Here is a 23,283-nt window from a genome sequence, read left to right as displayed (position 1 = left end):
TATTTTTATTAACATTTGCAGTATCTGATTTTCAAATTTTAACATGATTTTCTTAGAAAAATATTAGAATAGCTGTTACATGTATTTACATTAAAAGCAATTATCATGATTAATATTTTCTCCTGGGGAACTGTGAAGAACATCTTAGGAAATCTTTTTTGCTCATCTTGTTCTTAGTTTGTACCCAAAACCATTAAGAAATAGTCACAGTTTAATTGAAATACAAGGTGAAAACTGATGTGTTGTAAGGATTCATTTTTTTTTTCCTATCAGCCTTTTTAAAGAAGAGGTAGGAGTATAATAACCCACAACATAAAAATTATGTGAATAAGCAAATAGGAGAGAAGGGAAAGTTCTTCCTCATTATAGAGTGCAACGAATAAATGTGGAAAGATTGATAAATTAGAAGATCAGCATTTGACAACACCATAATAATCAACCAGTGTATGCTAAAAGCAGGTGAAAGTTTAATAATATTTGCATATCTTACAACATTTCCCCACTACTTGCTTACTAATCAGAAAGGAAAAAAATGCAGACTTACCAGTGGAGTAAACTGGCAGATACCATCTTAACTAAGCAGTTAAGTTAATGATAGACCTATCCTGATTAAGGAGCATTCTGCAAAATCGTCTATATTTTTCAAAATGCCCTAGTCATTGAAGTAAAGAAAGACTGAAAAACTGTTCCAGATTAAAGGAGACTAAAGAGACGTGATTACTGAATGCATTGTGGCATCTTGAATTGGAAATTGTTTTCTTTTTCTGTGAAGGAACTTAGTGAGACAGTTGGCAGCATTTGAATAAGATGTAGGTTAAGTCATAGTATCGTATCATTGTGAATATGTTGATTTTGCTTATTGCTTTGGGGTTGTATAAGAAAATTTCCTAGGGGCCAGGCGCAGTGGCTCCTGCCTGTAATCCTAGCACTTTGGGAGGCCAAGGCGGGAGGATTGCTTGAGTCCAGGAGTTTGAGACCAACCTGGGCAACATGGCGAAACCCTGTCCCTAATAAAAATATAAAAAATTAGCTGGGCGTAGTGGCACGTGCCTGTGATCCTAGCTACTGGGGAGGCTGAGGCAGGAGAATCACTTGAACCTGGGAGGTGGAGGTTGCATTGAGCTGAGATCGCGCCACTACACTCCAGCCTGGGCGACAGAGTGTAACCTTATCTAAAAAAAGAAAAGAAAAAATTTCCTGTTTAAAGGAATCACACAGAGAGGTATGTGACATAAAAGGGCATCAGGTTTGCATCTTACTCCCAGAAGGTTCAGAAAAAAATAATGCGTGTGTATAGAGACAGAGAATGACAAAGCAAACATGGTATACTGTTAATATTTGGGAAATCTGGATGAAGGGTATTAAAGAATTCTTTGTACTATTTTTGCAACTTTTGTATAAGTGTAAAAGCATTTTAAAATGAGTTTTTAAAAAGGAAACAGAGTGCCGGGCACAGTGGCTCACACCTGTAGTCCCAGCACTTTGGGAGACCAAGGTGAGCAGATTTCCTGAGGTCAGGAGTTGGAGACCAGCCTGACCAATATGGTGAAACGCCGTCTCTACTGAAAATACAAATATTAGCTGGGCATGGTGCCGCATGCTTGTAATCCCAGCTATTCGGGAGGCTGAGGCAGGGTAATCACTTGAACCCGAAGTCAGAGGTTGCAGTGAGCTGAAATCGCACCACTGCACTCCAGCCTGGGTGACAGAGCCAGACTCCATCTCACACACAAAAAAAGGAAAAAGTAGTCAGGAAACAACTTTTTTTTTTTGAGACGGGGTCTCGCTGTGTTGCCCAGGCTGGAGTGCCGTGGCGCAATCTCTGCTCACTGCAAGCTCCACCTCCTGGGTTCACGCCATTCTCCTGCCTCAGCCTCCTGAGTAGCTGGGTGGGACTACAGGCGCCTGCCACCACACCTGGCTAATTTTTTGTATTTTTAGTAGAGACGGGGTTTCACCATGTTAGCCAGGATGGTCTCAATCTCCTGACCTCATGATCCGCCCTCCTCGGCCTCCCAAAGTTGCTGGGATTACAGGCATGAGCCACCACGCCTGGCAAATAACTCTTAAATAGCATAATTTTTTTTTGATTCCTTATTCCCGTGTACATAATTTTTTGACACATCTAGGTATTTTGTCTGTACCGAAAATACACATATTCAGAAAATGTGAACATATTTGCAGACCATGGTTTATGGGTCATATATTTGAAAATCTGTACTACTTAAAAATATACATATTATTTAACGTGGAGCTTATCAATTTAAGGTCTTTTTTGTGGTTATATTTTTGTTTACATTTATATTAGAAAACCAAAACTGACGAAAATTTAGATCCACTGTTTATTATTCTGCTTGATATTGTTGTGTTCTTTTTTAGACCACAGGAACTAGATTTTAAATATGTAATGAAAGTGTCTTCCTTGAAAAAAAAACTACCAGAGGCTGCCTTTAGAAAACAGAATTACTTGGAGCAGAAAGGTCTGTTGAAATGTAATAACACGCTACTTGTCCTGAGCTTTGTTCCGGTTATTTTCTGCTCTCTTCCAAACATTCACACATGCACACTTCTATTTCATCATAAGTGACTCTTAAAAGAGTCTTTTGTAAGGAAGTTGTAGAGTTAACTATTTTCTTCAGTTCCTTGGAGGCCAACTAGAAACTGAAAGGTAGTTTCATCTAAGATGACAAAGGTTAGCTTTAATATAGAAATACTGATGCAATTAAGCAAACAGATATTAAAAGCATTTGGAAACTTGTAACTATTCCTCTTGAGGACAGATTTGTTGGTTTTATTTATAGATGTACTTTTAAACTCAAAAACCATGAGAAGGAAATTTCTTGGTCATTTAGGTTAATTCATGGAGCACTGATGTTTATTCATGTAGTATGTATTTGTATTTGTCTTGTTAATCCTATAGCAGTGTCAGTATAAATAAGAGCGTTGTTTTAAAGTAACTATTTTGGTGATGTTTTATGAGGGAGTTTTATAACCAAGAACAGTAAATGATAAAGGTTTTCGAGTAGTATTTCTGTTCTTTCATTTTTGCAACATATAAAATGAACAAATTGACTATAAGTACATAATAGCATACTAAAAATAAGAAATGTTTTTCTGGTTTTCTCTACAGTCTGTTTTCAAGATTTGTGCTTCAATTTGTATGAGGTAGAACTGTCAAACAGACAAGGGGAAAATATAGATAAATTAACAGAATGTATTAAAAACAAGCAATTGGTAAGCATCACTAATTTAAAATATAATTATTGTGTTTTTCTTAAATTGATATGTATGTATTAGTTGTGCCTAGATGGAATCATTTTAATTTGCTGAAAGGAGTTTCATGTTTAATATTTATTTATATATTATTAATGTAATACAGTATCTGTGGGGTATATGTTCCAAGACCCCCAGTGGATGCCTGAAACTGTGGATAGTACTGAACCCTATGTATACTGTGTTTTTTTCTATGCATACATACTTATGATAAAGTTTAATTTATAAATTAGGCACAGTAAGAGATTAACAACAATAATAAAATGGAATAGTTACAACAATATACTGTAAGAGAAGTTATAGGAGTGTGGACTGTCCATCTCAAAATATTTTAATTATTATACTATACTTGAGTACTCCTTGTGATGAATCAGGTAGGTGGTGCAGGCATTATGAAGTACTACTATTCCCCCAGAGGGTGGGCAGCATCTACAGCATAGATACACTGGACAAAGGGATGATTCACAGCCGGGCATGGTGGTTCACGCCTGTAATCCCAGCACTTTGGGAGACCAAGGCTGGCGGATCACGAGGTCAGGAGATCGAGACCATCCTGACTAACATGGTGAAACCCTGTCTCTACTAAAAAATACAAAAAAATTAGCTGGATGTGGTGTTGGGCGCCTGTAGTCCCAGCTACTTGGGAGGCTGAGGCAGGAGAATGGTGTGAACCTGGGAGGCGGAGCTTGCAGTGAGCCCAGATCGTGCCGCTGCACTCCAGCCTGGGCGATAGAGCAAGACTGTCTAAAAAAAAAAGAAAAAAAAAAAAAAAAAGGATGATTGACATACTGGGCAGGAGGGGCAAGAAGCAAGGATACAAAATAGTGTAGTCCCTAAAGTCTGGCATGGTGGAACACATCTATAATCCCATTACTTTGGGAGGCCAAGGTGGGAGGATCGCTTGAGGCCAGGAGTTTGAGACCAGCCTGGGCAACGTAGCAAGACCTTATCTCTACCAAAATTAGGCAACTTTTTTTTTAAACTAGCCAGGCATAACGGCCTGCACCTGTAGTCCTGGCTACTCCGAAGGCTGAGGTGGGAGGATAGCTTGAGCCCGGGAGTTCAAGGATGCAGTGAGCTGTTACTGTGCTACTGCGCTGCAGGCTGGGTAACAGAGTGATACCCTGTCTCTTAAGGAAATAGGCTCTTAAATCATAGCTCCTGTAAGTCAAGGAGCTTAGGAGACAAATATGTAAGTCATCATGTGACATACAACACAGGGGCTCTCATAGAATCTTGTTGAAACTCAAAGTAGTGATTCTTTTTGTGAGTGAGATATTAGTGTCATAACTTAATTGTAATGTAATAATTAGAAAAGTCTTATTTTGTATATTCATTGTGATTAAATAATACATTGATTTATATTTGTAGCCTTATCACCTCAGTTTTGAAATCAAATGTTTTATTCTGTAAAATGGTATATTTTGTTTAAGTGGTTTAACTGAAAAATTATTGTACGAATATTGGATTTTATCTTTTATGTGTATATAGATTTTTGAAATGGCAAGCAGTGGAAAAGAAAAACTATTAAATTCATGATTTAGAACAACAGCTTTTAGACAACTTCTGCTGCCTGGGGACACAAGTGCCCCAGTTACTGAAAGCATTAAAATTTCAAGACTTTTTTCTTGAGCTCAAGAGTCCACTGAAGATTCTAATAGAGGGGAACAAAAGAGGAAGAATTCATTTTCATCTGTATTTCTTGTTGCCCTGGAACTTGATTATTTTCTGTTATTTTCCATTTCTTAAGATGCGTAGAAAGAAGTCTTTTATTGGATGGTATCTTGCAGTCTTTTTAGATTCAGCGTTTTGGGATAATTTTCATGTAAATATGAGCTTAAGATACTACTTACTTACAGGTTTGATTCGTCTTGAGTTTTTATAATGGCTACATGGTAACATATTGGCTGTTTAGGCAGTGGTATGAAATGTCAGCTGTCTCAGCGAAAAAAATAAGTCTTTTCTGATTGATGTGCCATGTTCTTGAGCACTGTCCTAAAACTAACCCTTCATGTTCTGGTTATTTTACATAGCCCCAACAGGGCCAAGATTATTTCAGCTAAGGAACTTGAAGTTTCCGATACTGGGGACAGAATTACCCTGATTCCCATAACATTTGCAGAATTTTTTCTTTTCTTGAGGTCAATATTCACTAATGAGTATGGGTAAAGGGAGAAGAGAGGGATTGCAGAATATTCCTTCAGCTGAATTTTTCCTTTATATTTAAGGCAATCATCAAATGCTTAGAAGATCGAGGGTTTTTCATTTTACTTACATCATCAGCCTTACTATCAGAACCAGGTATGTACAACTGTTTTGGGAAAAAATATTTTTCATTATGTTTACTTTTGCTTTATAAGATCAACAACCTAACTTTTCTTCTTCTGATTCTCATTCTGCATAGATTTTGGAGGCAAGCAGATGGGTCTGCATGGGTTACATTTATTTCATTCACCCCTGTCAACAGGTGAGGATATAGTGGTTTCCAGCTCACTCTGTCTGTTGGATGTATTTAGTCCTCATCTGGCTTGACCTCTCAGCAGCACGTGACACTGTTAACTGTTTTTTCCTCTTAAATACCTCTTTTCTTAACATCACTGGTTCACCCTTCTTGACCTCCCTTGTAGGTTTATGCTTCCCTCTGAGCCTCAGTCCCATATCTCCACTTGTCTACTGACATTGCCACTGAGATATCTCAAAGGTGCCTTAAATTCAGCATGTCTAAAACTGAATTCATTTGTTACTAAATTTTGCCATCGTCTCTCCTGTAAATATGTCTCAGAGTCTTCATAGGTGCTGTTATCCTTATCTGGACCTTATCTATTAGTCCTTTTCATATCAAGCCCATACATTTTTATTGTGATGTTGATCCACCCAGAGGACCAAAATTTGGCTCTTGGGGGCAAAAAAAAATTACTCATACAGTGCATAAACAGATATGCAGTGTATATGTGGTATTAAAATTTTGGAGGTCAATTTGGGGGAAAAATGGCTCTAAAAGGGCTAGGAAGGAGGATGACTAAAAAGATTGAGAAACACTAATCTAGCTTATTCTTCCTCCTATCTGTCAAGCTCGGCTTCACTATCACTTTCTTTGTTCCCATCACCACTCTTTGCTCACCTTAGACTCCTATGCTTATTTATCCTCCATATAATTTAAATGTTTATTTGTATAATTATTTAATGCCTACCCTTCTTGTATTCTACTGTATCCCTAGTGCCTAGCAATGCCAGGCACCTATAACATAATAAATATTTGCTAAACAAATAAATAAATGAGAGTTGACCAGTCACGGCAGCTCACACCTGTAATCCCAGCACTCTGGGAGGCCGAGGCAGGTAGATTTCTTGAGCTCAGGAGTTCCGAGACCAGCCTAGGCAACATGTCGAGACCCTGTTTCTACAAAAAATAGAGAAAAATTAGCCAGGTGTGGTGGGTTGCACCTGTGGTCCCATCTCCTTGGGAGGCTCAGGTGGGAGGATTGCTTGAGCCCGAGACACGGAGGATGCAGTGAGCCAAGATTGTGCCACTGCCCTCCAGCCTGGGCAACAGAGTGAGACCTTGTCTCAAAAAAAAAAAAAAAAAAGTCACTTTGTTTTATAATCACAATGTGTGTGTTTAAACATAAAACTCTATATAGTAGTTATAAAGCTATAACCAATATAAAAATGTTTTTAAAGTTTTTTAAAAAAAAATTCAGTTACTGGCTAGGCGTGGTGGTTCATGTCTGTAATCCCAGCACTTTGGGAGGCTGAGGCAGGTGGATCACAAGGTCAGGAGATCAAGACCATCCTGGCCAACATGGTGAAACCCTGTCTCTACTAAAATACAAAAAATTAGCTGGGCTTGGTGGTGTGTGCCTGTAGTTCCAGCTACTCAGGAGGCTGAGGCAGGGGAATCATTGGAACCCTGGAGGCAGAGATTGCAGTGAGCCTGGCGACAGAGGGAGACTGTCTCAAAAAAAATTTTTTTAAATAAATAAATAAATAAAAATAATTCAGTTACTTAAAGCAGAACGCTGTGCTTTCCTAGGCATCACATCTTTGGAACAAGCAAAACATTACCCATGATAATAACATAATTGGCAGTGACTGTTTGCATTTTTCAAGCATTTTATCATGTCAGGTTTTGTGGTGGAAGTAATAGATTTAGCAATCCATAAAATAAGTACTCTTACAATGATTTCAAAGATGAAGAAACTCAGAGTTGAACTTGTTCAGAGTCTAATAGCTAACTCCAGATCTGGCTCCTGTAAGATTTCTAATTTCATTTTATTTATTTATTTTTTTTAGTTGTAAGCTATAAAGTTTCAGGTATTTCATTAAAAGATTTTAACAAAGCGCAAGTTTAACATTCTCACATAAATATATGAACTTGCTGACTGTTTGCCTTTACTTGTATCAGATGAAGAAGAAAAAGAGTGGCTGGGCGTAGTGGCTCACGCCTGTAATCCCAGCACTTTGGGAGGCCAAGGCGGGCGGATCACTTGAGGCCAGGAGTTGTAGACTAGCCTGGCCAACATGGTGAAAACCCCATCTCTACTAAAAATACAAAAATTAGCTAGGTGTGATGGCACATGCATATAATTCCAGCTACTCGGGAGACTGAGACACAGAATTGCTTGAACCCAGGAGACAGAGGTTGCAGTGAGATGAGATCACACCACTGCACTCCAGCCTGGGTGACAGAGCAAGACTCTGACTTTAAAAAAAAAAAAAACAAAAAAAAAAACAAAAAGACCAGAGTAATAACTTTAAAACAATTTGATTTATAAAAACGTTGTGCCCGGAGTGGTGGCTCACGCCTGTAATCCCAGCACTCCAGGAGGCTGAGGCAGGCAGATCACTTGAGCCCACTCGTTCAAGACCAGCCTGAGCAACATGACAAATCCCATGTCTACAAAAAATACAGAAATTTTTATTTTGATATCTGGCCACATTTTCCTTTTTACTGTTATTTGTCCTTCATTTCCTTTTTCTAATAACCACTATAGTGCTAATGTATTTAACTAGAACTAACTTTGTGTTTCATTCTGAAGTTACTTTTCTTTAAAAAGAATGGTACAATTTTTATTTTCTCTTACTAGTCCCTGAAAGCTGTTGTTTCTTGTGGCGTTATATTACTGACAAATCTGAAATTTTCTAGGATTTTATTTCCCAGTTCATAGGGACCAGACCTTTTCTCTTTTTTTTTTCCCTTTTACTGTTTCCTTTATGCATTTGCAAAAAAAGAAAAAATTAGCACTTCAGTCAAAGCATGGGCTAAGGACAGGAGGTGAAACATAGACTAGTCAGTTTTAGAAGTTTTTATTTCATTTGCTAGAAAAGGTGATAAAGTTAGCAATAATCATTCCAGTGAGATTCCAGCATTATTTAGGGCTTCTACTTTTTTCAGTTCAGTTGACTTGCACTAACTTCTGAAAAGAATTTGAAGTGAGTTCAATAAGGTACAGCTACAGTAAGATACATTTTAAAACAAAATAAGAAAAAGTACGAAAGCAAATCTGCCAGCTCTAAAGGCCAGTGGTACTGCTGTGATGAACCGTTGAGCTCATGAGCTCCTTGTTAGGTGAGATGGAGCTGGAGGCAGGGTTTAGTTTACTTGTTCTAACCTAGTGATTGCATGTTAGATGATTCTTTTTCAGTTCAGCGTGTGTGTGTGTGCGTGTGTGTGTGTGTGTGTGTGTGTAATTTCAAATATATGGAGATACATTTGTTAAATGTACCTGTAAGTCTTCTATTAATTGCCATTTAGGTTGTCATTTGAAATACTATAACATATTTAACCATCACGTAATTTTGAAATCTAAAGCTTTTTTTCCAGAATGTTTTGTTTTTAAAAAATAAACTCCAGATGTTTAATATGTGTATATATATTTTAGGGGTAAAAGATTTGAAAGTTGAAGATGACATCTCAATGAAGGTGATACCTATTATACCTGCCCTTAATTGTGCCCTGCTAGAAACAAAGAAATCACTTCCTGAAGAAAGAATCCATCCAAACACATTAGTAAAGCATCATTTCCAAGAATTGTACAAGGCGGACAGAAGCCCTTCATTGACTGTTGCTCCTCAGGATAGAATGAAAGACCCTACATTCTTGGGGAAACTGCCCAGTGGTTTTGACTTGATTCCTCCAGCTGAAAAGTGCCCTTCAGAGTCTTTAACTCAGTTGAACTCTTATTTTTCAGACCCTAGTGCTTACATTTTGGAAGTGTCTACTGCTTTGGACTTGTTAGCAGAGCATCCTCAGTCTCCTTGTGTTTCAGATGGAATTTGTGATGCTGGATTTTCTTTAGTTATGACTCCAGATCCTGAATTTCTTGTCTCAGAGGCAGAATTGAGAAAAGAAACTGAAATGAAAAAGGATTCTGAAGAAATGTTGAAAGCAAAGAAGAGAGTTGTGGTTCCATTGAGTCCAGCGTCAAATCTGAGAGTGCAGCCTAAGAGGAAGGCCCGCATGCCCCACGTGGTGCAGAGTAAAAAGGTGAACTTGTGCCGCCCCTTTCGCAAAAGACCTGTTTCCAGAGCAGACAACAGCTCGGACTCTCCAACAACTCTTAAGTTAGTTAAAGGACAGTTTCCTCAGAAAAGAAAAAGAGGTAAGCACGATTTATTTATGTGGGTTATTATAGTAATAGTTGCGGCCAGTCGTGGTGGCTCATGCCTGTAATTCCAGCACTTTGGGAAACCAAGGTGGGTGGATCACCTAAGGTCAGGAGTTTGAGACCAGTCTGACCAATACAGTGACACCTGTCTCTACTAAAGATACAAAATTAGCTGGATGTAGTCTTGTGTACCTGTAGTCCCAGCTATTCGGGAGGCTGAGGCACAAGAATCACTTGAACCCAAGAGACAGAGGTTGCAGTGAGCCAAGATCACGTCATTGCGCTCCAGCATGGGTGACGAGCAAATCTCCATCTCGATAATAATAATAGTTGTTGTATTCGATCCCTCTTGCTGTCTTGGTCCCTGTGGACTGTAGCTTTGCAGCATCAGTTAGAAGATTGTTAGAATCACCATCATTTCTCTCCAGGCAATTTGTATGCCTCCTAATGCCTGACAAGCACTGATTGAGATAGCAACTGAAAACCAAGAAATAGGAAAGACCAAGATACCTCAAAAGCCTACCCACCACCAACATGTTATGTTCCACTTGTAAAACCGCTCACGTGTATGTTCCATTCTAAGAAAGACAACCATCTAGTTTCTGTGCCATCCTCTTCACAAATGGAGGTAGAAGAGGTTCTTCTAAAATCAGGCACATCAGTACCAGCAAACCATGATAGCTGACAGCCTCAACACCTATAAAGAGGAGGGAAATGCCTGGGACCTCCAGGCAAGTAAAGTAGTCTGGGGCAGAGTTTCTAATCCTTTATGTGTATCACAGAGTTTTTACGTGAGCACCTGGATTCTTCATGTGGTTTTGATGCTCCCTGAAAAATTGAGTGAGAATTAGAGTCTTGAGCCACTTAGTGTATTGGCAGATGTATTTCAGTGAACATAGCACAGCAAACCATATGACTGACTTAACAACTTAGTGTATTGGCAAATGTATTTCAGTGAACATAGGACAGCAAATCATATGGCTTTGGCTTAGAGTCATCTCAAATTGTGTTTTACTGTATTTTCTGTAAAAGAGTAGGGAAGTATATGGGTGACTCCTTTGGAGAAGAAGGCAGCACATTATGGCCGAGGGGCCACTCGATTGTGCCTGTGTCGTCTCTGGCTGCTCTCATGCCGCGTTGGCAGAGCTGAGCAGCTGTGACAGAAGCCACATGACCTTCAAAGCTGAAAGTCTGTACTCTATGGCCCCTCACAGAAAAGTTTGCCAAGCCAATCTGTAATATTTTGAATTTGAAAATGTCGGTGCCTAAAGAAGAAACATCTAGGATGTGGTAATCCCAGGATTCTAAATAATTCAGAGTTTACCCTATGGAGTTTTTTTTGTTTGGAGTTTTGTGTTTTTGTTTAGAAACAGGATCTGTCAGCCAGGCTGGAGTTGAGTGACATGATCATAGCTCACTGCGGTCTCGAACTCCTGGGCTCAAGTGATCTTCCTGCCTCAGCCTCTGGAGTAGCTGGGACTACAGGGGTGCCCCACTAATTTTTTAAATTTTTTTGTGGAGATGGGGTCTTACTATGTTTCCCAGGCTAGAGTTTGAACTGATGCTCCTGCCTCAGCCTCCCAAAGTGTTGGGATTACAGGCGTGAGCCACTGTACCCAGCCTTGGTTTTATCCTGTGGCTTCCCAAATAGTGGTTTCTGGTTTATTGTGGCTTGAGGAACAGGGTGGAGATGTGCGTATTTAGGAGGGTAAGTGGAAAGTATGGTAGTATAAAGCAGTGCACCAGACTATACAACTATCTGTAAAATAGATTCCAGGCCAACCATACTGTTCTGCATGAACCAATTTAAGGTATTGAATCAGTTGTCTATAACTCAACATAAATTGTCACTGTTTCTCAAATGTTTTTAATTATATTCACTGTAAGAAATATGTTTGATATTATATTCCAGTACCTACAAATTCATACATGACTGGAACAAACATTTCAAAAAAAAAATTATGTGTAATAGTCTGATACCTTCTATTCTGTTTCATTTAAGAATTCTGGGCTGGGCGTGGTGGCTCATGCCTATAATCCTAACACTTTGGGAGGCTGAGGCGGGTGAATCACTTGAGGCCAGGAGTTCGATACCAGCCTGGCCAACATGGTGAAACCCTGTCTCTACTGAAAAAACAAAAAATAGCCAGGTATGGGGGCGCTCGCCTGTAATCCCAGCAACTTGGGAGGCTGAGACATGAGAATCTCTTGAACCTGGGAGGCAGAGGTTGCAGTGAGCTGTGCTGCACTCCAGCCTGAGTGACAGAGCAAGACTGCATCTCAAAAAAAAAAAAAAGAAAGAATTCTAGTTGTGACACATTGAATTTATTTTACAACCCACCAGTGGATTAATTGCATTCAGTTTGAGAAGCGTGGTATTGAGTGTTCCGTGTAAACAAAACAATCCATGCAGGATCACTTTATTTCATTTTTCTTTGCTTTTTCTCCCAACACCTGGGAGTACTTGGGAATATCTTCCCTTTCTGTTTGTACAAATATTAGAAAGTTTCCCCCTGGGTCTTTGTTGTCTAATCTTTTTCTTTTTAATTTAGTCTTAATTGTTTTCCTGATTTATTTTTATTTTGCTCTTCCCTATGCTGAAGATTTTAGAAAATGTAATTAGAGTGTAATAAGAAGTCTTATTGTTAAAAAAAAATGCTTCTTTAGTACTTATTAATATAATAATTTGGTAGGGAGGAAAATAATCAGACTTGAAATGTACAGCATTAAGATATTCTGAAAACATTTTTAAAACTATTCCTTTCCCTAACCCCCAAAAGAATGAAATGAAATGGGGTCTCTTTTTTCTCCTACATTTCACTAACACTCATCAGTTTCTTAAACTGTTTAATATCATTTTTAGTGTCCTTAGTGAGAAGTAGTGTCTTCTGTATAATGTAATTTAAAAATATTTGCCAACATTTATATGTGTGATTATTTCATGATGTCTTTGAGGCTTAATTTTAACTCTTAAAAGATTGAAACGCTTTCTATTGTGCATTATAAGCAGGTATTTAGTATTTCCTTTTTCTTCCCATCTGCCTCCACCATTAGCTATTTTTATACCATGTGAGAAGCAAAGCAGAGCGCTTCTAAGAGACATCATTGTGTAAGATAGTAGATTTTGTTAGAAATAAAACCAGGTGCACACTTTCCTCAGGCTTCCCATCTTTTAAAAGATTATTTTTCAGATGGTATTAAAATTTAGATGTTTACAAGTAGTAATGTAAAATATATAATATGGCTCTCCAAATAGATAATATTGCTCTCTATACAACTCTTCTCTGCAGTGTGGTTATAGTTTTAACCACATCACCTTATGGAAGCTGTGCTGCTGTTTGTTTAAACATAAATATCTCTATCCTGGGGCTGTGATCTAGCATATTCAGTCTTACCTGTCACATTAGTCAGGAAAGGTTATGAAGATTTTTTTTTTTTTTTTTTTTTTTTTTTGAGACAGGATCTCACTCTTGCCCATCCTGGAGTACAGTGGTGTGGGCTCCAGTGATCCTCCCACCCCAGCCTCTCGAGTAGCTGGGACTATGGGCACATGCCACCACTCCTTGCTAATTTATGTTTTTGTACAGTGTCTTGCCATGTTGCCCAGGTTGGTCTCCTACTCCTGGGCTCAAGCAGTCCGTCCATCATGGCCCCCCAACATACTGGGATTACAAGTGTGAGCCACCACTCCCAGCCCAAAGTTTTGTTTTGTTTTGTTTTTTTCTTTTTTTTTTTTTCAGTTGTTACAAAGTTATTACTCTAATCTTTTTCTTCTTCATCTGATAGGGATATAGGCAGACACTTAGCAACTTCATATTATATTTATGTGAGAATATTTAACTTTTGATTTGTTAAAATCTTTTAATTAAATACCTGAAACTTCATAGTTCATTCCCCATTACTAAAGTTACTGCCCCCAAAATAAAAACAAGACAAAACAAAAAATGGAAAAGCTATGCTAAGTATCTGGGCCCCTACCCCTTACAAAAATGATGTCTTTTCTACATAAGGTGCGGAAGTGCTGACTGCACAGTTTGTACAGAAAACCAAATTGGATAGGAAAAACCAAGAAGCTCCTATTTCTAAAGATGTTCCAGTGCCAACAAATGCTAAAAGGGCAAGGAAACAAGAGAAATCTCCAGTCAAAACTGTTCCAAGGGCTAAGCCACCTGTGAAGAAATCTCCACAAAAACAAAGAGTAAATATAGTAAAAGGCAATGAGAACCCCAGAAACAGAAAGCAGCTACAACCTGGTAAGAAATACTCTTCCTATAAATTTAAACACCCCAATACAGATCTAACAGAGAGGGCAAGATAATTTATTGAAATAGTGTAAGAGCAGTTGAAATGTCCCAATAATTTTTTCTGTGTTTTTCAGTTCAGACATGAAAAAAAATAAGTAAACTGGTTTCCTAATGTAAATAAATTAGGAAGGTACAAAGGCTCAAACCTTCAAAAACATAGAGCCTACTTTTTACTTTGCAAAAAGCCTGAACATGAATTGTCTACAAGCATTAAAGTATAAATGGCCTTATTTATGACTAAATGCAGAAGCAAGTAGTATCTGGCATTATTTTTCTGGACCATTATCAATTTTAAAAATAAAAGATTATAAGTTTATCTAAAGGGAATTATAAACAGACTGTCCAAAACTGTCAGTAATCCAGAATCCTGTATTTAGTTTTATTTATTTATTTAGAGACAGGGTCTCACTTTACGATCACTGCAACCTTGACTTCCTGGGCTCAAGGGATCCCCCCACCTCAGCCCCCTCAAATAGCTGGGACTACAAGCACGCACCACCATGCTCAGCTAATTTTTTTGTATTTTTTTTTTTTTACAGAGACTGGGTTTCGGCCAGGCGTGGTGGCTCATGCCTATAATCCCAGCACTTTGGGAGGCCGAGGTGGGCGGATCATGAGGTCAGGAGTTCCACACCAGCCTGACCAACATGGAGAAACCCTGTTTCTATTACAGGCATGTGTCGTAGTGGCACATGCCTGTAATCCCAGCTACTCAGGAGGCTGAGGCAGGAGAATTGCTTGAACCTGGGAGGCGGAGGTTGTGGTGAGCTGAGATAGCGCCACTGCACTCCAGTCTGGGCGACAGAGCAAGACTCCATCTCAGAAAAAAAAAGAGAGAGACGGGGTTTCACCATGTTGCCTAGGCTGGTCTTGAACTCCTGAGCTCAAGTGATCTGCCTGCCTTGGCCTCCCAAAGTGTTAGAATTACAGGCATGAGCATGCCCGGCTGAGAATCCTATATTTGGTTTTAAAAGGCATTAATTTTAAAAGTAGTTTTACTGATTTAACTTTGCTTAAGTGAAGAATCAAGTTTAGTCACATGAATTGCTCTAGTTTTGTATTTTCAACTGGTAGACATAACCTCTTACTAGAAAGTTTCGTTGTCACCTTAGTGAGACAAATACCAGCTTTCCTCCTGGATCTACTTTCCTTAATTTTTTTCCCCTTTGGTATTGATTCTTTTGTAGTGTGCGTGTTATTTTTTTTGTTTTGTTTAACAAAGAGACTTCATTCCCTCCTATCTTTCTATGAGTTTTCTGTCTGGTTTTCCTGATTCTACTTTCTCCCTCGTCTATTACTAGATGTTAGTATCTCACAGAGAGTGAGAATTCAGAGAAAGAAATTGGATTTTTTTTTTTTTTTTTTTTTTTTTTGAGATGGAATCTCACTCTGTCACCAGGCTGGAGTGCAGTAGCACGATTTTGGCTCACTGCAACCTCTGCCCCCCGGGTTCAAGCAATTCTCCTGCCTCAGCCTCCCGAGTAGCTGGGACCACAGGCGCATGCCACCACACCTGGCTAATTTTTGTATTCTTAGTAGAGATGGCATTTCACCATTTTGGCCAGGATAGTCTCAACCTCTTGACCTCATGCTCTGCCTGCCTCAGCCTCCCAAAGTGTTGGGATTACAGGTGTGAGCCACCGCGCCCAGCCAGGTTTGTTTTTTTGGGTTTTGTTTGTTTTTGTTTTTTTAACTTAAGCATACCCTGAGATTCTTCAAGTTTTTTCAGATTGTTTTATGACTGAAGATTTTTTGAAAACTCATCATGTCATTCAAAAACCATATGCTACAGTGTTGTCTTCTGTACCAAATTCGAGCTCTTCTCCTTGTCTCTCTTGGGAGTTTATGGTGTGGCTGCACCTCACCTCTCTGCGTTGCGCCTCTGCTGTTGCCACCATGCTCCTTCCCCTGTGGGCCATCTGCGCCTCCCCCACGCATCCTCTGCCCGTCAGGGGCTTGCAGCTAGATTTATCCCCACAGGGAGGCATTTTCTCATGTTCTGACTCTAGCTAATCTCTCACTTCTTTGGGATATTTGAGAACATTATATAATTTAATTCATACTATTTTCAAATCATTTGACGTGTCTTGGTCCAATTTTTCCAATTTGTAAACATTCTGAGAATAGATAACGTCTTGTGTTCCTAGCAGTGTCATTTGAATTTGTTGTATTGAATTGGCTTCAGATGTTTATTGACAAATTGATTAATGGGAGGAGGTATATAATTGCATACTGGCAGAAAAGTGAGCCCAGAAAATTTAAAGTTTTCAAAATGTGTGTTCAAATACAGGCTGATTTGTATTACAAATGTCTGTATGTATTGTGCAGCCACATTCCAAGTTAACATTTTTAAATGACTACATTTAAATCTCAGTTTTTTTCTTAAGCACCTATGTTAATCATTTTACTTCTTATACTTAAAATATCAAAGTTTAAGAAGGCAGATGAAACATAGCCACATTGACCTCAGTTGGCAAATTACTGATTTAAATTAGAATCAAATGATAATTTTGAAGTCAAACAGTCCTTTTGTTAATGAAACATGATTTTCTGTCCTTTTTATTCACTGAACTTTTTTTTAGTGTAGTTCCTCTGGCATTGTCTTATGTATGTCTTAAATAGAAATTACTGGTGGTGTTTTTTTATTGAGAACCTGTTACACGTTAATAATTGGGTGATTTATGTGAGACTATAATATATTAAACTACCATTTTTCTTTATTTTAATACAGTATCTTTTATATTAGGCCTTACTGGTAAGTAATATTTTGTGTAAGGGATAAGTAGATGGAGGCCATAATATTAACAAAGATAGAACGAAATTAGCATCAGATCACAAAATTAATTTTATGTTTCCACTATACCTGTGGGACTAACAAGACAATTATCTGCTTTGGGTCCTTTTCATCCACCTGTCCCCTTTGAGTTTGCTGCTTTAAATAAAAACTGGGCGGTGGTTGATTAGTTTAACCCTTTCCCCGTGTATGTGCATGCTCTTCTCGTTCTAATTGATAACATCATAGACAGGAGCTTTCTTCTCTTTAAATGTGTTACTCATTGGCCTTGGCTGGCAGGTTTTTAATTCATTTTGGACCTGCTACTATGATAAAGAGGAACACAGTTGGCTTTTCTGGTCATCTGTCTACCTACAGCAGGGAATCATTGCCTAGTAGAGTTGTGAAGTTTATCCTTCATAATAACAGCATTTAGGAAGGAATAATTAATATATTGAAAATACCTAGGGAAACCATTGGCAAATGTAAATGTTCTGATTCAGGGCATATGGATAGATTTGATTATCTATAAAAAGGAACATTGTCAGTAGATTTGCTCTTTCACGGATAATGTAAAAGGGCAATGTTTTTGGTAATGAAAGTAAAATTTTAAAAGGTAATGGAATTAATTGATGATTCTGAATACTCTTAGGACTTTTCTAATTTTTTATTTCTATCACATCATTAATTAAAGATCAATATAGTTAAAATCATTTGAACTTAGGTAGTTTCTCTAATAAATCACTTGTTCAGGGAAGTGGTTCCTGAGAAAGTATGTTAGCGAACTCTAATACACACTTGAAACTTCTACATTCCTGTCCTTATTAGATTGTAAGCCCCCCAAGGGCAGGACTCTCATCTTTTTTGTTTTTTTTTTTTCTGTTTGTACATTTTTTTAGCTGAGCTGTATGTCTTCTGTGTAGATCAGTTTGTATGTTTTTGAAGGGTAATTTCTTTCTAAATTAATGTACACATTCCTTAAGACTTGTCCCTCTGGCTTAACACATTATAATCTGAGGGTTGAAAGAGACCTTAATCTAATAGAAAATTTTAATATGCAATATATATAACATAAGTTTTATCTGAGGGTTGGAAGAGACCTTAATCTAATAGAAAGTTTTAATATGCAATATATGTTACATAAGTTTTTCTCAAACATGTTGAATTAACCATCATAGTAGTACGGCAGAGAGTTAATTCTGTGACAAGCAAAGATTTCTCTCTTTTTTTTTTCTTTTATACTGAAGTCAAAGGAGAAACTGCTTCAAAGCTTCAATCAGAAATTTCAAGAGATGGTCAAGAAGATGGGATTAGCATAAATAGTGTTCAACCAGAAAATACCACAGCGGCTCACAATGATCTTCCTGAAAACTCCATTGTCAACTATGACTCCCAGGCCCTAAATATGTTAGCCGATCTAGCATTAAGCTCTGCTACTTCTTCCACACCAGTATCTGAGCCTAGAAATCTTCACTGTTCCTCTGAATTGCCACAAAATGATGTTTTACCCTCTAAGGAAAATACTTTGCGAGGTACATCTGACCATGAATATCATAGAGGAGTTAAAAGTCAAAAAGGTGAATTACTACCTAACCCATCTTCTGATAGGAAGAGTAATTCTGGATCAGACTTAACTGTTAGCCAAGATGAAGAAAGCTTGGTTCCTTGTAGTCAGGCCCCTGCTAAAGCCCAGTCAGCACTTACTGAGGAAATGCTAGAATCTTCAGATGCAAGCCAAAGCTCTTCTGTTTCTGTGGAACATTCATATGCCCTGCTCCTTACAGAACATTCAAAGAAACATCTACAGGAGAGAGAGATACCAAACCCTCTGTTTCCCAAGAATGGGACAAAAAGCCCTGAAGCAGCAACCCCAGTGGGGAAAGTCATGCCATTTCGGCATCAGCCCGGCCTTTTGCTTCAGCAAAAGCCTCCTGACGAGCCCATGGTGAAGCCCAAGGATCGACCAACATCTTCCCGTGTGAAAAAATCTTCTTGCTCTCGTATAGTGTTTAGCTGTGATGACTCCGTTAAGATCACTTTCAAATGTGAAACAGAATATGCATTCAGCTTAGACAGCAAATATACCAACAACCCACTGGAGAAAACTGTAGTAAGAGCATTGCATGGGTGAGTATGAGTGAAACTTAGTGAAAATGGATGAAACTTTTCTGTTGAGATGAATGTAGTGAGATGGGGAAACTTACGCCAAACTCTGGAGAAGGAGAAAGAAGTGTTGTGTTTAAAACCAGTAATTTGATAGTAACATCAAGCAAACATGTTTCCTGGCAATTAAGAGTAACAGGCTGGTTTTCCCCCTGTGCTCATGTGGAGAACTTTTTAAAGATAATTTTAGCCTAATGAATAGCTTTCCATTTTGCAGTGCTCCTTCGCAAGCCCTTGTGGCTTTTGAATTTCAATTTTTAGATGAGATCTTAATGTAAAATAGTGTGAGATTTAGAAATAATGCTTTACAGACTGAATTCCAGAAGAAACATTTTAAAAATCACTTGTAGCTTGGTAAATTGGTCAGATTGATAGGAATAAGCAGTTTCACATAAGATTGTTCTGTAGATCTCCCTTAAGAAGTAATCAAGTCAGTAATAACAGAGTGGTGAACAGCACAGGCTTTGGAGTGTAGACTAACCTAGGTTTGAACCCGGGTTCTTTCCCTTTCTTACCTCCTGTGATCCTGGGCAAGTTTCTTGCTTCTGGACAGTGCTTCTTAATTGTATGCGCTGCTCATCTAGAGATTTCACTGAACTGCAGATTCTGATGCATTCTCCTTGGGAGAGTCCTGACATTCTGCATTTCTAACAAATTTTCAGGTGATATCAATGGTGGATGACAGTCTGTGGCCAACACTTAAGTATGTAGCTGTATCCTGAGGTTACATATATTGAGATTTTTGCACAGTGACTGGCCAGTAGTAATAATAAATGGTAACCATCACTGTTAGCAAGAAGCATTCATTAGCTATATGAATTGACATTCAGCTCCCTATTAATGAACTGTTTCACATCTGACTATATGGACTGTACAGCTGTCAGGCTTTCTTCCATACACCTGTTCATATGTACTCATAGGGTCATTTCCTTAGAACTTCCTGTTTAGCTGTTGCCCAACTCTGCAGCCCCCCTAACTTATCGTACTCCAGCAATCTGCCATCCTTTTGCCTGCCAGGTGGCCAGAAATGTTTTCTATTTCCCCTTACAGTTTCAGGATATTTTTCAGAACTGTAGTCTGAAAATAGTATAGTTCTGTTGAATTGCCCAGAGAGATATTTTATCTTCAGACTTTCCCAACTATTAGAAGAGAGGCACAAAAATGGAAAATAAATGAATCAGCCAGACTTAGCAAAAGCATGGTGATGAGGATTTGGATATTGGTGAAACCATTTCTATAATAAGTATTCCGTGTCCAGAGTGAATTCGTATGGTGTAAAAGACACGTGCTACCCATGTTCAGATCATGGTTCTGCCATACAGGTTTTGTGATTTGAAAGAAGGCAATTACATGTTCTGATTCTCATTTCCCATCTCTGTAAAATGAGTGGGTTAGATTGATAATTATGTGTTAAGTCAACTACATATTTACTCATTCATGTTTAATATCTGTAAATTTTAAAAATAAAAACAAAAACTAAGGTTAATATTGGAGGCACTTGCTTATGATAAGGTAATCAACTAAAATAACCATTTTCAATGATTTTCATGTGTTCTTTCTGTAAACTTTTAGGCCCTGGAATACTGATTTGCCTGATAATGTGGAAGAAGTGAAGCTTTTACTTCATATGTGGGTAGCTCTGTTTTACAGCAATCAGAACAAAGTCATACGATCTTCCCGAAAGGTTGTAGAACACAGCAACCCAGCAAAATATGTGTCTATAAATAGCATGTTAGAATCTTGTGAGCTCCGTGAAATTGAGGAGTCCCTTGGTTTGGAAAGATGTTCTGCAGACCCTCTGTTGGAGACTAACGAAATTTCCAGGGCTCATGCTACTGAAGTATCCTTCCGTGATCCTAACTGCTTGCTTCCTTTCATTAAAACACCACTTACCCGAGGCTTGGAACTCTGTGTACAAAATGAACAGAAAAAAACTTTTGCCAGAGAGTGTGATCCAGACACCCAAGAAAACCAGAATTTCGTCTGTTCTTATAATAATGAGGTATGTAAACTGAATACTGTTAAATGTTGGCATTATTTTTGAAGAAAAAATGTTTATATGTAAAATCACATTCAAAACAAGGCATTTTTAAATTTTAGGACAGTGAATTCTCAAGGTATGTAAAGAAATATTACACCAAAAACCTAGTTTTCATGAAGTGTCCTCAAATTGTCTGCAGGTAGAGCTTACCTGCCATCCTGATTGAAAAAAACCAGAGTAGAAAAATGTCACAGGGTCCACATGATCTGGGAGCCCAGCATAATTTGGGGCAAATTGGTTCTTTGCTTAATTTTTAAAAGAGGTGACTTAATACCTATCATGTCTTATGTAGAATATTGTTTAAGGATCAAATATAGCAATAATAAATATTAGACATACTTTGATAAACCTTAAACTAAAATTAATTGTATTAAAATTATTTTTGAAGACAGATGCTGGAATAGTAAAATGCCAGACCTGTGAGAGAAAACGCATTGCAAATAACTATTTGTAAATATGGGAAATATACTTTGTTTTGTTCCATTATTCTCAACTGACATTCAACCAGGCCAGATAATCCACATTTTACCTGGAGCAAATCTAAAAGTTGTTAACAAAATTCTAAGCAAATGGATTGACAAAATTACCTACCTTTTAAAGCTTTCAGCCCAAATTTATTCTAGAATAATATTGCTTGGGTTTGGGCAGCATCTATGATTCCTGTCTTAAGAAAGAGTAGACAGTGTTCCTATACCCGGGGTCACTGGGGACTTGGAGGTCCTTGGGTGAGCCTCATAGAACCCGTGAGTATCTTTAAGTGATTGTCATCATCATGAGAATTAAAGATTTCTGGGTCACTGTGTGCCAGATAGTAAGTGTTCTAAGCCCTTCACTCACATTAACTCAGTTCATTCTCAAATAAGTTAAAGACTATTAATCTCCCCATTACACAGATGACGAAACTAAAGCATAGAGAAGTAAAGAAATTGCCTAAAGTCACATAGAAAATTGTCAAGCCAAGATTCCAGTCTAGAAAACCTAAATGTTAACTATGTATGTGCTTTTTTTTTTTTCTAAAGATGGGATTCAGCAGTTCCATCCTATTCACAAAGAATTACATAAAATCCAGTTAAGAATCACCACCTTAGAATAAGAAAATATAGTTTAGTCAGGGAGATTTAGATTAATACATATATACATGCTAGTTTCTTATAAAATACCGTTTGTTGTGGTAATAAGTAATTAACTATCATCAGTACTAATTTTAGCAATGATTTCAATGATTTACAATTGTATTTGTGTGGCAAGCCTGACTGTTCAAATCAATTGGATTCCTAACAATCTCGTTAGTATGTACTTATGTAGGTTTTTGTTTTTTTGTCATCTTGTTGAATGCTGTGCCTGTACTTGAAAGGCACACGTGTGTGCTATCGCAACTACCTAAGTTCTCAGAGGACACTGACATGCTTTTTTTGTATTTTTTAGTGTTGACTTGTTTTTTTTTTTTTTTTTTTTTTTTGTTTTTTTGTGAGAGACTTTTCCCCATGGTTGGCCAGGCCTGGTTCCTCCGGAACTCCTGACCTAGGTGGATATCTACCCACCTTTTTTTTTTTTAGAACGGTCACCATGGCCGCTGGTCCAAATGCCTGGTGATCTACCAGGACTGAGATTACGGATTTCGTTTTGTTTTGAGATGGAGTCTCTGTCACCCAGGCTGGAATGCAGTGGTATGATCTCGGCTCACTGCAACCTCTGCCTTCCAGGCTCGTGTGATTCTCCTGCCTCAGCCTCCCAAGTAGCTAGGACTACAGGGGTGCACCACCATGCCCGGCTAATTTTTGTATTTTTAGTAGAGACAGGGTTTCACTATGTTGGCCAGGCTGGTCTATAACTCCTAACCTTAGGCAATCCACCTGCCTCGGCCTCCCAAAGTGCTGGGATTACAGGCGTGAGCCACTGCCCCCGGCCAGAAATGGTTTTTTGTTTGTTTTGTTTTGTTTGCGACATAGTCTCGTGAGCCACTGCTCCAGCCAGACATGAGTTTGTTTGGTTTTTTTGAGACTGCAGCCTCCGCCTCCTGGGTTCAAGTGACTCTCTGCCTCAGCCTCCCAAGTAGCTGGGATTACAGGTGCATGCCACCACTCCTGGGTAAATTTGTATTTTTAATAGAGACTAGATTTT

General features: G+C 38.3%; 1 protein-coding gene across 4 annotated transcripts in view; it reads left to right on the top strand.

Moving 5' to 3' along the window:
• Positions 1 to 23,283, top strand: part of TASOR2 (transcription activation suppressor family member 2) — a 79,405-nt gene that overhangs the window by 37,221 nt on the left and 18,901 nt on the right. For all 4 annotated transcript variants that reach the window (XM_030819353.1, XM_030819356.1, XM_030819357.1 and 1 more), the window contains 8 exons: positions 2,380 to 2,480; positions 3,131 to 3,234; positions 5,502 to 5,574; positions 5,678 to 5,740; positions 9,156 to 9,875; positions 13,892 to 14,134; positions 18,206 to 19,085; positions 20,694 to 21,123. In XM_030819353.1, coding sequence (XP_030675213.1) covers positions 2,380 to 2,480; positions 3,131 to 3,234; positions 5,502 to 5,574; positions 5,678 to 5,740; positions 9,156 to 9,875; positions 13,892 to 14,134; positions 18,206 to 19,085; positions 20,694 to 21,123 — 2,614 coding nt within the window. The remainder of the gene's footprint in view (positions 1 to 2,379; positions 2,481 to 3,130; positions 3,235 to 5,501; positions 5,575 to 5,677; positions 5,741 to 9,155; positions 9,876 to 13,891; positions 14,135 to 18,205; positions 19,086 to 20,693; positions 21,124 to 23,283) is intronic.

The sequence above is a fragment of the Nomascus leucogenys genome, chromosome 9 (genome assembly GCF_006542625.1).
Source record: "Nomascus leucogenys isolate Asia chromosome 9, Asia_NLE_v1, whole genome shotgun sequence".
Classification (NCBI taxonomy): domain Eukaryota; kingdom Metazoa; phylum Chordata; class Mammalia; order Primates; family Hylobatidae; genus Nomascus; species Nomascus leucogenys.
This window is presented reverse-complemented; position numbering and strand designations above follow the sequence as displayed.